Here is a 15,174-nt window from a genome sequence, read left to right on the forward strand (position 1 = left end):
AGTAAGAGTGCGTCATTTACAGAACCACTTTACGATAAGGATTTCACAATACTGGCACAAGGAAGATATTAAGACAAGTTGGACATCTGTCCTGTTTAATATTGCAAGAGCTTTACGTTGTTTTTGTTTTCTTAAGGCTTGTGAGAGTCCCACTTTAAACTGATTCCTGTAGATTTGGTTTCTGTCTGTTCAAAGATGATGTCAATGGTGGTTCATGCTCCATCATTGTTTTGGAATCTAGTTGCTGACCCACTGGGGAAGACGACTATGTTCTTAGCAGATACTCCAGCCAGACAAGTGCTGTAGTGGTTTTGTTTGATAAATGTGAATCTTGAAAGTCTGCCAAACCTGCCCTTAAATAGCCCATTTCTCTCGGCAGGTGATAGCCCACAAGGAGTCTCTGGGAAAAGTGCCCGATTGACAGCTCCATATATTCAATAGCTTGAGGCTACTTCAGCACTTCTTCCTGTTCTACTGTACTGCAGCCCGTGTAGAGGTGAACATGCAAATGCTCTATCAGAGGTTCAGCCTCACATACAAACTTTGTATTATAGGTGCTGATCTAAGTTCAGGTTTATTAGGAGAGTTAGTGAAGCATTGAATCTTATTATTTTGAGAACTAATGAGATGTAAGTTAACTTTTGTAATTTAGTGGAATCTACTGCATTGAACTTTTGCTGCTTTTAAACATTACCTTTAATAAACCTGATTTTTAGTTGTAGATTAAGTCACAAAGTCTGACAGAGTGGTTATTCTTGTGTTATCTGAAGCCCAGGAGGGCTCATGTAATCTCCAGTTATAGTGGGTGTGCTACATTACCAGATATTGTGCATAAGGTGCCACTTCAGTCCACAAGAACTTGTGGGAGGGATCTTTGCATCTTGATTTTATTAGTCTTTTAATGCATTGGACATTATTTTGCACCTAAATTAATAGAAAGGAAGGACCATAATTGGGATTGTTCTTTTTGTGGCAGTATATTACCTTGTGAAAATAGGCTCCATATTAAACTGTAGCACTCTGTTCCTTAGATCTACATTCAGGACAGGCTTTTCTGTTATTTCCAAATCCATTATTCTAGATCCCACTGATTCCTGTACAACTTAGTGTTTGAACTGGTAATCATTCAGAGAGCATGGGCACATCATACAATACTGAATTCTGCATTATAATCACATTCTATGGGCACTGTTCTTTTCATGCAGGTCAGATCACACTTTATTGGAGTGCAATAAAACCTAAGAAAATTGATACTTTAACGTGCACTGATTCCAAACAAAATTGCTTGCTTTTAAAAATCCCTTGGACCTCAGACACCTGTTAAAGGAGTATAATGTGATGAATTGCAGCATTATTCATTGCATTCAACAATACTGAACACACCAATGGATCTCCAGAGTTAACTTGTGCTTTACATTGCATTTATTCAATAATAAGCCATTTATTGCAAGGAGCTTCTATTTTTGCATTTTGTTCAAACTGTTAAGTTAACCATGATTTCCTTTATACATTCATGAATAATGGGGCCTGGGCATTGCACCAGAGGGCTGCTGGTGTCAATCGAGACAAACCCTAATTAAAAACCGGGCTGGAATTGTGCATCACAAACCAAAAATGTTGCAGAGCCAGTTCAAAATGATTGAATTTTGTTAAAGTTATCTATTCATTGTCTGGGTGGTGGGCTGCTAATCTGATCCTTGCTCTTGGGCACATTCCACTTAAGTACTGCAGCTGCCTGCCAGGAATAGCACAGAGTAACTTGTTTAGCAGGAATTTCCCTTTACTCTATGTGGGTTAATGCCTGCCGTCCACTTGGTACTTCCCAGTGAACCAGCTGAGATTGGGAACTCGCATAGCAGTGAAGGTTCAAACATTACATGGAAGTGTAACTTTTTACTGTCCTTTCATGCTTTCTTAACACTAGCACCTCTGCAGAATTATTGAAAACAAAACGTATTTTTCAGATTACAAAAAAAGTTATCAGTACAAGAGACTGAAGGGGTTAGGAAAAGGCAGAGAGCTACACTATCAACATGCAGAACCAAGAAACAAGACCTCCAGCACTGATAATGGAAATGTACAATCTAGGATGCAATCTGTATTTAATATGCAGTTTTGAAATGGGAAGAGTTATTTCCCAATAGGAACTGAGCTCTGATTGGACCTTTGCAGCCATGACAGCCAGCAATGGAGGTTGGGGTGGTGGGGACCTACATCCCATCAGCATGGTGTTGCATTTGAACCCTGGCTTTGATCACAGATATGAAACGACATTGTGTGACCCATTGCACGATCTAGCCCTCAGTATTTGTGTTTTAATTCTGAATACAGGAACTGCATGTACTGTAGTAAACTTTGGTTCCATTTGTGGTGGCAATTGCATTCCATTAAGAACAAGAGAGGTTTTTCAGTAATGCCAGTGCTTAAATGATTACTTTATTACTGTCTTACCATTAGAGTCTGTTCCTTTTAACACTGATTCTGTACTCTAAAAAGCACAAAGAGGAAAGAGAATAAGTTGCCACACAGTATACATTGTGTCTGATTTGCATACTTAGCTGTATTAATTCCATTTACCCAGAGCTGTTAAAACAGCCATTAAACAAACCCTCTGCACATCAACTACAAATGGACAATTAACTTTAAGCTCTTTTTAAAGTCAGATGATGATCATTCTCTTTTTTGTGTTTCAATTTTGAATACAGAAACTGCATGTAGTAAACTTTGGTTCCATTTGTAGTCCTTCCGATGTCTTCCTTTTTCCTCAACCGAGGATTCCCCTCTATCGTGGTTGACAGGGCCCTCGACCGTGTATGTTCCATTTCCTGCACTTCTGCTCTCGCCCCTTCCCCTCCCTCCCAGAACCACGATATGGTTCCCCTTGTCCTCACCTTTCATCCCACCAGCCTCCACATTCAACGGATCGTCCCTCCGCCATCTCCAGCGTGAGCTCACTACCAAACACATCAACCCCCCCCCCCCCTTTCAGCATTCCGAAGGGACTGCTCCCTCTGCAACACCCTGGTCCACTCCGAAACAGTGATTTACTTGTACTTCTTGCAATCTAGTATACTGTATTCACTGCTCACGATGCGGTCTCCTCTACATTGGGGAGACCAAACGCAGATTGGGCGACCGCTTTGCGGAACACCTCCGTTCAGTCCGTAAGCGTGACCCCGAGCTTCCGGTCACCTGTCACTTTAATTCTCCGCTCCACTCGCACTCTGACCTCTCCGTCCTCGGCCTATTACACTGTTCCGATGAAGTTCAACATAAGCTCGAGGAACAGCACCTCATCTTTCGATTAGGCACTTTACAGCCTTCGAGTTCAACAATTTCAGACTATAACCTCGTCCCCTATATTTTTTTTTCTCACGTTGTAGCTGTTGATGATCCTGCCATTGCCATATCCACCTCATCTAGAGTCATCTGTTGTTTCTTAACTTGTCCCATTACTTTCTCTTTTTGCCTTGCACCATCATCCCTTTTATCAGTCAATTTCTCCTGCCTTCCAGCCTATCACAGTCCCTCCCTTTGTTCTTTCCTCCCCTCCTCCCTATGTCTGCCCCTGCACTTGCTTAAAAATCTCTCTTCTCTAACCTTTTCCAATTCTGACGAAGGGTCCTCGACCCGAAACGTTAACTCTGTTTCTCTCTCCACGATGCTGCCTGACCTGCTGAGTATTTCCAGCATTTTGTTGTTCTCTTTTTTGGGTTACTTTCTCTCTTTTCCTGCGTTATGCAGCGTCTGTGGCTGTCGGTAACTTTCTCATTGGCTTCTGCTTACGTGACTCTGAAACTGGTAGTGTTGCCAACACTCGTGGCTCACTCACAAGCCCCACGAGTTGTGGAAGTATTTTTGCAATTGACATGAGAAATTTGAACATGGCTTCGTACGTGTTTCAATTTCTCACGTACATCATTAGCCATTAGAAATGTCCATAAATTGTGCGACTTTCAAGTGAGTATTGGCAATGCTCAACCGACCATAGGGAGGCACCTGAGAGTAATTCAGGAATGGCTCTCCAGCAAATGTTCCCTCTCCCTCCTTTTGAATCTGTAGTTCAATGGCTGTGGTGAGGGAGGGGGAAGATCACAGGTGCATACTGACAGCCCACTTGCCTGTGGTGACATGCTCCAGCATGTTGTATTACGACTCCGATGACTGTTGAGTCAAATACCTTTCTATCCAAACATGGGCCTTTGAAACTTCCTGGAATAAAAATTGGTCCTCGTTGTGCTCATTTTAAAGGTGTAAAACGGGCACAAAAAGGACCAATTTCAGGGTGCAATATCATGTGTCCCAATGATGCCCGATAAACGTCTAACCAGAGATTGGTTCGGCCCATTTTTCAGGCATCTGAGGCGGTCGCCTAAAACAGGTATTAGGTCCCCTGCATATGCTAATGAGGCCCAACGCCCATTTAAGGACCCTTACATGAAATTGGGCTACTCTGGGCGGAGCAGGCCTTGGGCTGTGACTGCACTTCAAAAATAATTCACTGGTTTTGATGTACTTTGGGATGTCCTGGGGACAAGACCTTGCCAGGCATTTAAAAGGCCCTTCTTGTCTCCACCAGTTTCTACTGGGCATGCTGGAGGACTTGGTGTCAAGCATGCCGGTGGGCCCAAAAATGGCCCAGCACCCTTCCCTGCTCCTTTTACATATCGTAATGCAGCTCCTGCCTACATCAGCCAGGCCCGATCAGTGGGGTCTTAATCAAGTGGTATTCGAATAGTCTTAACAACATTGAGATGGAATAGCAAATCTTAATCCTGTTGCTTTTGTCATATAAAGTACTAGTGCAGAGCTACAACAGAAAGGCTTTGTGGTCTGTAATTCTTCACATAAACTGTACAATTTGAGCTTTGTTCTAGAAAGAAAAAAACTTGATTTATAGGGTGCTTTCTCACATCTCAAAGCCCTTCACAGCCAGTGAATTATTTTTGAGGTGCAGTCACAGTTGTTACATAGGCCAACGTAATGGTATAGGTTTCCTTGCGGTATCAGAAAGATTGCTACAGGCCCTAGAGAACAATGTGACTTCAAACACACTCATCCTAATTTCAAAATAAACTATCTCTTACCAGTTTCATCTTGGGGTCAGAGAGCATCACTTTCAGACCTGTTCTATCTAGCGCTCGATGTATGTACTGCTCAGGTCGGAGTGGTGGACTCCCTTCACACAGCTCTGATTGAAATTCCTGTGTGTATACAGAAATGTTAGAGTCCTACTGTTAACGCACAAAGCCATAGATTTCAAATGACAGCACATTATTCAGTTTAAACAAACTTCAGACATTACAGTCACTAGTTCTTTACAGGAAAGTCACATCATCAAGTGAAAAATATAACTGATATATTTGTTTCTCCTTTCCTTTCTACCTTCTCCTGGTGTTATTGACTCATACTGGAGTACTGCTGCATGGGTGCTGCCACCTTGCCCAAAGTGTTGACCATATAGGGTATCACACCAGAGTTCAATCCTGTCCTAAAACGACACCTACATATGCCACTTCCCAGCATGGATTCACGGTAATCCTCTTCCCTTCCCACCACAGCCGAGGGTGCAGAGGCCAATGGTAGTGCCCTGCTCCCACCATGGCTGTGATCAGCTAACTTTGCACAGATCGGGAATAAAAACTTGGACCTTCTGGTCTGCATGAGTCAATTATTCAATGCCGTTACCAACCCAGCCATCAAAGAAGCTACTGGGTCCCAATTTCTTCCTTCTACAACCATTAATTCTCCCCACTCCAACTGCTCGAACTCACAGCCTAGTATTTTCATTCAGCCAAAAGGGTAGGAGACTGCACCAGGGGCATCCCCTAGGCACTGCCAATGCTGTTTCATTGGGTTGTAAAAGGTTCAAACCTGGAGGGATGCTGGGTTTTACTCCTTTGCTCTCTCTCCGAATGATTGAACACAAGTATTGTGCCTGCAACTTCCTCAGCTGGTCCTTAGGAGAGATGCTGAACTCGGTAGCAGAGGATTGGGGGTAATATACTGGCATGGGTGGAAGATTGGCTATCTAACAGAAAACAAAGAGTTGGGATAAATGGTTCATTCTCAGGTTGGCAATCAGTAACTAGTGGTGTTCCGCAGGGGTCAGTGCTGGGACCCCAACTCTTTACAATCTATATTAACAATTTGGAGGAAGGGACCGAGTGCAACGTATCCAAGTTTGCCGATGATACAAAGATGGGAGGGAAAGCAGGGAGTGAGGAGGACATAAAAAACCTGCAAAAGGACATAGACAGGCTAAGTGAGTGGGCAGAGATTTGGCAGATGGAATATAATATTGGAAAGTGTGAGGTTATGCACTTTGGCAGAAAAAATCAAAGAGCAAGTTATTATCTAAATGGAGAGAAACTGCAAAGTGCTACATTACAAAGGGATCTGGGGATCCTGGTGCATGAAACACAAAAAGTTAGTATGCAGGTACAGCAGGTGATCAGGGAGGCCAATGGAATCTTGGCTTTTATTGCAAGGGGGATGGAGTATAAAAACAGGGAGGTCTTGCTGCAGTTATACAGGGTATTGGTGAGGCCACACCTGGAATACTGCGTGCAGTTTTGGTTTCCGTATTTAAGAAAAGATATACTTGCTCTCGAGGCGGTTCAGAGAAGGTTCATTCGGTTGATTCCAGAGATGAGGGGGTTGACGTATGAGGAAAGGTTGAGTAGGTTGGGACTCTACTCATTGGAGTTCAGAAGAATGAGAGGCGATCTTATCGAAACATATAAGATTGTGAGGGGGCTTGATCGGGTGGATGCGGGGAGGATGTTTCCACTGATGGGTGAGACTAGAACTAGGGGGCATAATCTTAGAATAAGGGGCTGCCCTTTCAAAACTGAGATGAGGAGAAACTTCGTCACTCAGAGGGTAGTAAATCTATGGAATTTGCTACCCCAGAGAGCTGTGGAAGCTGCAACATTAAATAAATTTAAAACGGAGATAAACAGTTTCCTAGCTGATAAGGGAATTGGGGGTTACGGGGAGCGGGCAGGGAAGTGGACGTGAGTCTAGATTCGGATCAGCCATGATCCTATTGAATGGCGGAGCAGGCCCGAGGGGCCGTATGGCCTACTCCTGCTCCTACTTCTTATGTTCTTATGTTCTCTCTCAAGTATGACCTGCGCTGAATTGCAGAGCAGTCTCGAGTCTGGGGAGGAGTTAACCTGCATATCCATTCATCCAGCAAATGGTGTGGTGTTTAAAGTCAGGGTGTGAAGAGAAATTAAAATCAGCTGCTTGACTAAGAATACTGATAACTGTCCTTATGAAAGGTGTGATGCAATTCCTAAACTGTGTTCTTATCCATAAAAAAAACAGAAAATGCTGGAAATAAACTGCAGGTCCATCGGGATCTGAAAAGAGAAAAGCAGATTAATGTTTCAGGTATAAACCTCCATCAGATTTGGACAAAGTCCAATGATTTCTTTCATTTCAGATTTCCAGCATTTACAGTTTTTTTTTAAATCGGTGTTCTTACCCTTACTGCAAGCACGTTTTTTTGACAGCAAGCTTTTTGAGTATCCCCATTTTTTTTTTTACACACCTTGTCATGTACCGAGAACTGCATTGACAAATCCTCGACATCCTTATTTCCAGGGAACAGAATTAATGAGCGTGTTTTGACACCTCGTAACGATGACTGGGGTCTGGGAGTATTCTCTTGCTTGGCTTGTTCTGCAGCGCCCTCTCGTGGTTTAGCTTGACCGTGCATCTCCTCTGATTTACTGTGGTGTTTCAGGAAATCCATGGATGAATTCTTCTTGCCTTTCTGTTGGCTTCCCTCAGGATCCTTCTCTGCCTTTTGCATTTTATTGAACTTGGCTTTCTTGAAAACAAAAAAGCTGCTAAGTTTGGGATATCTCTTCTTGCTCGGTTCTTCTTGCTTCAGAGGCTGGCCATTCCTGTACGAAGCAGATAAATACGTCAGAAAGAAATCAGTCAGATCTCGGCGATACAGGGCCGTGGGATACAAACACCCTCTCTTGTTTGGATACCTCAGCCCATGAGGCTCTGTACACCAAGGTCAATGCAGAATTGAATGCTGGGGGTAATTTTAACCCAAACCGCCCAGCAGGAAGCCAACAGGATTGGATCAACTGCCTGTTTCACACTTCTGCTGAAGTGAATGGTGAGTAAAATTGGGTGTGGTATAAATGGTGCATGGACTGTGGGGTTAGAGCGGAGGGGAGGGAGACACCTCCTTTAAAACATTAGAAGTAATTCAGTTACTTCACAACGCAGAATCAATGCCCTTTCTATTGTGCTGTACCCAATGCCCTTTCTATTGTGCTGTACCCAATGCCCTTTCTATTGTGCTGTACCCAATGCTGCATTCAAATGCACGTTCAGGTTGCTTGTTCAAGGTCGAACTCGGTCAGGCAGAGGAATTTTGTTTTCATGCATGATTTGTACAACTATCAGGATAATTGGAGACGTTATTGGAAATTCAGGGGCACTAGCGACCTTGAGTATTGTAGAACCTAACCTCTATTTAAGCAGATGGCAACTGAGGAGATATTCACCAGTTCAGAGAATGAGGAGATTGCATTACAAAGAGTCTGAGCACAATTAAGAGAGCCACATGTGGCTCAGGATTCCCCAGGTTACAGACCTCTGCTCCAAAGAACAGCTAGTGATGGATGACAAGTGCTGGTGGTTATAATAAGTAGAAAAAACTCAAGAACTGATACACATGTTAATGAGATTCTGAAACACAAGAGGAAACAATCAGCCCTAACTGCACTCTTCCTTTATCTGCTTTGCACACATTCTTTAAAATAGAACGAATTTGTTCCTTAAATCCATTGTTACCTAAATAGATTAGAGGAGCAATGTATCCTAATTGCAGACTAGACAATTTCAGCACCTTGAAAGTGAACAACCAGTGAGGATCAGCAGTGAATCTCGTAATGAAGGCCTAGCTGGTTCAGAGTTAAACCTCAGCCACTGCCACTTCTTGCCAGATCTCCCATTTTGAGTGCAGCATGGTGTGGGTGAGGTTTGTCTCCAAATAATTCTCCACTTCACCTGACGAAGGAGCAGCGCTCCGAAAGCTTGTGATTTCAAATAAAGCTGTTGTATAACCTGGTGTTGTGTGACTTCTTACATTTGTCCACGCCAGTCCAACTCCGGCATCTCCACACCATTACAAATAATACGACCATATTCTAAGGTCACACTACAGCCTGACAAACTTGATTGAGTGCTTCAATGAAATAGCAGAGGGTCGATGAAGGTACTGCAATTGATGTTGTGTATATGGCCTTTAAAAAGGTATTTGATAAAGTGCCACATAATAGACTGGTTAAAAAAATTGACGCACATGGGATTAAAGGGGTAGTGGCAGCGTGGATATGAAATTGGTTAAACGGAGCAGTGGTGAACGGTTGTTTCTCAGACTGGAGGGACGTATACAGTGGTGTCCCCCAGGGGTCGGTATTAGGACCACTGTTCCTTTTGGTATATTTTAATGACCTGGATTTAGGTAAACAGGGCATCATTTCAAAGTTTGCAAGTGACACAAAACTTGGAAATGTAGTAAACAATGAGAAGGATAGTAGCAGACTTCAGGAGGACATAGACTGGTGAATTGGGAAGACACATGGCAGATGAAATTTAATGCAGAGAAGTGTAAAGTGACTCAAATAACAACAGAAAATGCTGGAAATGCTCAGCAGGTCAGGCAGCATTGTGGAGAGAGAAACAAAGTTAATGTTTCAGGTCGATGACCCTTCGTCAGAACTGGAAAAAGTTAGAGATGCAAATGATTTTTAAGCAAGTGTAGGGGCGAGGAAAGAACAAAAGGGAAGGTCTGTGATAGGCTGGGGCCGGAGAGATTAAAAGACAAAAGGGATGATGGTGCGAGGTAAAAGGAGATGGTAATGGGACAAGTTAAGAAACACAAGATGACGAGGTGTAAATGGCAATGGCAGAATCAATTACAGCTGCCATATGAGAGAATTAAAAAAAAATATAGGGTCCAAGGTTATAGTCTGAAATTGTTGAACTTGATGTTGAGTCTAGAAGGCTGTAAAGTGCCTAATCGAAAGATGAGGTGCTGTTCCTCGAACTTACGTTGAGCTTCACTGGAACAGTGTAAGAGGCCGAAGACTGAGATATCAGGGTGGGAGTGGAGCGGAGAATTAAAATGACAGGTGACCGGAAGCTTGGGGTCACGCTTACGGACTGAACGGAAGTGTTCTGCAAAGCGGTCGCCCAATCTGCGTTTGGTCTCCCCAATGTAGAGGAGACCACATTGTGAGCAGCGAATACAGTATACTAGATTGCAAGAAGTACAAGTAAATCGCTGTTTCACCTGGAAGGAGTGTTTGGGGTCCTGGACAGTGGGAAGGGAGGAGGTAAAAGTGCAGGTGTTGCATCTCCTGCGCTTGCACGGGAAGGTGCTGTGGAAAGGGGAAGGGGCATTGGGGATGATAGAGGAGTGGACCAGGGTGTCGCGGTGGGAGCAGTCCCTTTGGAATGCTGAAAGGGGAGGGGAGGGGAGGGGAAGATGTGTTTGGTGGTGGAATCATGCTGGAAGTGGCAGAAATGGCGGAGGATGATCCGTTGAATGTGGAGGCTGGTGGGGTGAAAGGTGAGGACAAGGGGAACCCTATCGTGGTTCTGGGAGGGAGTGGAGAGGGTGAGAGCAGAAGTGCAAGAAATGGAACGAACACGGTTGAGGGCCATGTCAACCACGCTAGAGGGGTATTCTTGGCTGAGGAAAAAGGAAGACATGTCGGAAGCACTGGTGTGGAAGGTGGCATCGTCAAAACAGATGCGGCGGAGATGGAGAAACTGGGAGAATGGAATAGAGTCCTTAGAGGAAGCGGGGTGGGAGGAAGTGTAGTCCAGGTAGCTGTGGGTGTCAGTGGGCTTATAGTGAATGTTTGTCGATAGCCTATCCCCAGAAATGGAGACGGAGAAGTCGAGGAAGGGAAGAGTCGGCAATGGACCACGTGAAGGTGAGGGAAGGGTGGAAATTGGAAGCAAAGTGAATGAAATTTTCTAGTTCAGGGTGAGAGCAGGAAACGGCACCAATACAGTCATCGATGTCACATTAACTTGTCCCATTACCATCTCCTTTTGCCTTGCACCATCATCCCTTTTGTCTCTTAATCTCTCCTGCCTTCCAGCCTATCACAGACCTTCCGTTTGTTCTTTCCTCCCCTCCTCCCTTTCCCTGTCCCTACACTTGCTTAAAAATCTGTTACATCTCTAACTTTTTCCAGTTCTGATGAACAGTCAGCGACCTGAAATGTTAACTGTGTTTTTCTCTCCACGGATGCTGCCTGACCTGCTGAGTGTTTCCAGCATTTTCTGTTGTTATTTCAGATTTCCAGCATCCGCAGTATTTTGCTATTGTGTGAAGTGACTCATTCTGATAGAATGAGGAGAGCCACAATTGTAAAAGGTGTGCAGGAGCAGAGAGACCTGGGGGTTTATGTACACAAATCTTTGGAGGTGGCAGGACAAGTTGATGAGGCTGTTAAAAAAAAAAAAAAAAAAAAGCATAAGGGATCCTTGCTTTATAAATAGAGGTGTAGAGTACAAAGGCAAGGAAGTTATAGTAAACCTTTATAAATCACTGGTTAGGCCCCAGCTGGAGTATTGTGTCCAATTCTGAGCACCACACTTTAGGAAGAATGTCACGGTCTTGGAGAGGGTGCAGAGGAGATTAACTAGAATGGTACCAGGGATGAGAGACTTCAGTTATGTGGAGAAGCTGGGGTTGTTCTCTTTAGAGCAGAGAAGGTTAAGTGGAGATATAATAGATGTTCAAAGTTATGAAGGTTGTTGAAAGAGTAGATAGGGAGAAACTGTTTAATGGCAGGAGGAGAGGACATAAATTTAAGATAATTGGCACAAAAAAATGGGGGAGAAGAGAATTTTTTTATGCAGCAGGTTATGCTAAACTGGAATGTACTACTTGATAGGGTGGTCGAAGCAGATTCAATAGTAACTTTTAAAAGGGAATTGGATAAATATTTGAAAAGGAAACACTTGCAGAGCCATGGGGAAAGAGCAGGGGAGTGAGACTAGTTGAACAGCTCTTTCAAAGAGCCGGCACAGGCACGATGGGCTGAATGGCCTCCTTCTGTGCTGTAAGATTCTATGATACTAGCCCAGGAGCACTTTGTAGCTTTCTAGCTAAGGAATGTTTAAAATCAAATACCTTGGAGGAAAAAGATTATGGGCTAGAAATTCAGTAGGATAGCGCCCCCCAGTTAGCGCCTGGTGGGGTGAATCCCGCGCCACACGGTAAATTCGCCGGCCCCATAGCGTTGGTGATAACAGTTAGTGCCTCGGTCCCCCTTTCGCCATGCAGATCGTGATGTCAGCGAGTGTGTAACGCTCGCTGGGCACCCGATCTGCAAACTTCAGTAGCGCCCCCTGCCTTACCGCCTCGTGCCGACAGTGCCACGGAGCGGAGATGTGAACCAGCTGGCTGGTATGGCGCTGCTTAAAGGGATGCACCCCAGCTGTCAAGGAACTTCTGTTCCAAAGGTCAGTTATGAGTGGCAGAAAGCGCAGGATGTATCTGCAGCTAAATAAAGGCTGCTTAGTCCCCGGAGTGTTGTGGCTCATCAAAGCACTTTGCATTTCATCTCACAGCATATCGCCGTTCTGCACTCCCCGAATCATTGGGGGCTGATGCGCAGACTCCAGTCACCCTCCCCTTTAATGGCTGGAAGGCGCCTGCACCAATGCTCACTCCAGATTACACAACGCCTCATATTCGTTATCGCTTGGAGCCTAACGCCACTCACCTATGCCATTAGCGCCTGATTTATCGCTCCCCTGCATTCTTTGAGCGCTCAGACTGAATTTAGCAGGCAACGAGATTGATTAGCACCTGGCGCTAAATTTCCAACTTCTCAAAAGTTAGTGCCCCTTCCTGGGCGCTACTGAATTTCTCCCCCGATTTTTCTGGTGATGGTCAGCTTTACTCCTTCTCCACACGTGATATGGGGTTTTCTCTCTTTCCCCTCCCCCTAACCATTGCAGTTCCTGACTGCGAGTAAAAGATGTCCGCCACTCTTCAACTGACCACCAGGAGGTGCACACGAGTAGTGAGTCTGGGTCTTTGGCCTCAGATTTTTCCTCCCCCTGTGAGGTGGCACTGAATGGTTCTCTACTTCTTATTCACACAACATTTATTTGGAAAACACACGTGATTAATTTTCAAGTTTAAAAAGTTCTCTGGCAAGCGGCCAGCAAGCATGGTGCGACAGATGTACCGTGAAATGGTAGGACATCGGTGTTGTGTCCGTCAGTAGTAAGACACAGACTGCAGGAGAACGGTACAACAGGTGTTTACTCAGCGTGGCTCACTCTGGAACTGAACTGTACAGATTACTACTCAGTGCTATATACAGGTGTGGTCACTGCCGGTACTACAGTATACATGAGCTGTAAAAGATAGTTCCCCACTTAAAGGTATATACATTACAATTCCTCCCCTTTTAGATTAACAGTACCATAACACTCATTTAACAATTAAATATCAAACTAATTACAATTAACACTTTTAACATACAACGTTAGCTGAAAATAGTCCATTTATATATTCAGTCTTTGGGGAGGCTTTCTGATCCTTTCTGGATAGCGCCTTTCCCGAGTGTCTCGCTCTTGGTGCGGAGGCGATTCTGGCACCCCGTCGTCGGTTGGGTCATCAGCTTCCGATGCTACTGTTTCTGGGGTAGATGCGACCTGTACGTCGGGTTCCTCACCAGGTACGTATGGGCGAGGCATGGGGTTGACTTGTTCCTGTGACTCTAGGATCTGGTCAGCATAGCGTCTCACGATGTTCTCCCCAACGTCCACTGTGTACATTAGTGGGCCCTGCCGTGTGCATATCGTTCCTGGCTGCCATTTTTCTGTTCGGTAGTCGCGGGCCAAGACTGGTTGCCCTACATTGAAGCTCCTTGTTGGCTTCTCATGGATGTGCTGGAATTGCTTACTCTCAACATCTCTTCGTACGTTTGGTCTGAACAAATCCAGGCGAGATCTTAACCTTCGGTTAAAGAACATCATGGCCGGGGCCTGGTTGGTGACTGCATGTGTCGCATTCCGGTAGGCAAACAGGAAATTGTCCACCTTATGCTGCAGTGGAATGTTGTCATTGTACATAGCCTTTATTGCCTTCTTAGAGGTTTGTACGAACCTCTCAGCCAATCCATTTGTGGCTGGATGATACGGGGCGGATGTGTAATGCCTTACCCCATTCTTCTTCATAAACCTCCGGAACTCTTCGGACACAAACTGTGGTCCGTTATCGGAGCAAATCTGTTCTGGCAAGCCGTTCCTGGCAAAAATGGTCCGTAGGACTGCAATAGTTTTCTCCGTGGTGGTGGAGGACATTTTGATGACCTCAGGCCATTTCGAGAACGCATCCACGGCTATTAAAAACATTGAGTCCATGAATGGACCAGCAAAATCAATATGCACCCATTGCCATGGAGATGAGGGCCACTCCCATGGGTGTAGAGGGGCATGTGGTGGTGCATTTTGGACTTTCTGGCATCCTGAGCAGCTCTTGGTCAGGTCCTCGATTCGTTTATCGATTCCCGGCCACCACACATAAGCCCTGGCAAGGCATTTCATTTTTACCCCTCCCAGATGACCCTTATGAAGCTCATTGAGCACTCTATCCCTTAACTTGGGTGGAATTACCACTCGGAATCCACACATCAAGGTCCCCCGGCACACTGGCAGCTGTTCTCCTCTTGTCGAGAATGCTGGCAACAGTGAGTCGCCATGTGCTGGCCATCCCTTCACCGTCAAATCATATACCCGAGACAGTGTCAGGTCATTTCGGGTCTCCTTTTCTATACGAGCGTTAGTTACCGGTAGGTATTCAACTATAGTCGAATGAAATATTTCGACAGGATCCACTGCTGATGCTTCCTCCGCAGTAGGCAGTGGCAGGCGTGATAGCCCATCAGCATTTCCATGCTGTTTCGTGCCCTTATATTCAATCTCATAGTGGTGCGCCCCTCGAAAGAGTGACCATCTTTGTAGTCGTTGCGCAGTCATCACCGGAACGCCCTTCTTCGGATTAAAAATGGAGACAAGAGGCTGGTGGTCAGTCAGCAAGGTGAATTTCTGCCCGTGCAGATAGTGATTGAATTTTTTCACTCCCCACACTAGGCT

General features: G+C 44.9%; 1 protein-coding gene across 5 annotated transcripts in view; it reads right to left on the reverse strand.

Annotated features, from left to right (window-relative positions):
• The window catches only part of carmil2 (capping protein regulator and myosin 1 linker 2), a 314,585-nt gene that overhangs the window by 18,033 nt on the left and 281,378 nt on the right, over positions 1-15,174 (reverse strand). For all 5 annotated transcript variants that reach the window (XM_085991327.1, XM_085991326.1, XM_085991329.1 and 2 more), the window contains 3 exons: positions 7,562-7,919; positions 5,088-5,204; positions 2,452-2,488 (listed from right to left, as the gene is read on the reverse strand). In XM_085991327.1, the coding sequence (XP_085847453.1) occupies positions 2,452-2,488; positions 5,088-5,204; positions 7,562-7,919 (512 nt within the window). The remainder of the gene's footprint in view (positions 1-2,451; positions 2,489-5,087; positions 5,205-7,561; positions 7,920-15,174) is intronic.

Source organism: Somniosus microcephalus, chromosome 6, assembly GCF_052327205.1.
Source record: "Somniosus microcephalus isolate GS21.2 chromosome 6, FLI_Smic_1.0, whole genome shotgun sequence".
NCBI lineage: Eukaryota > Metazoa > Chordata > Chondrichthyes > Squaliformes > Somniosidae > Somniosus > Somniosus microcephalus.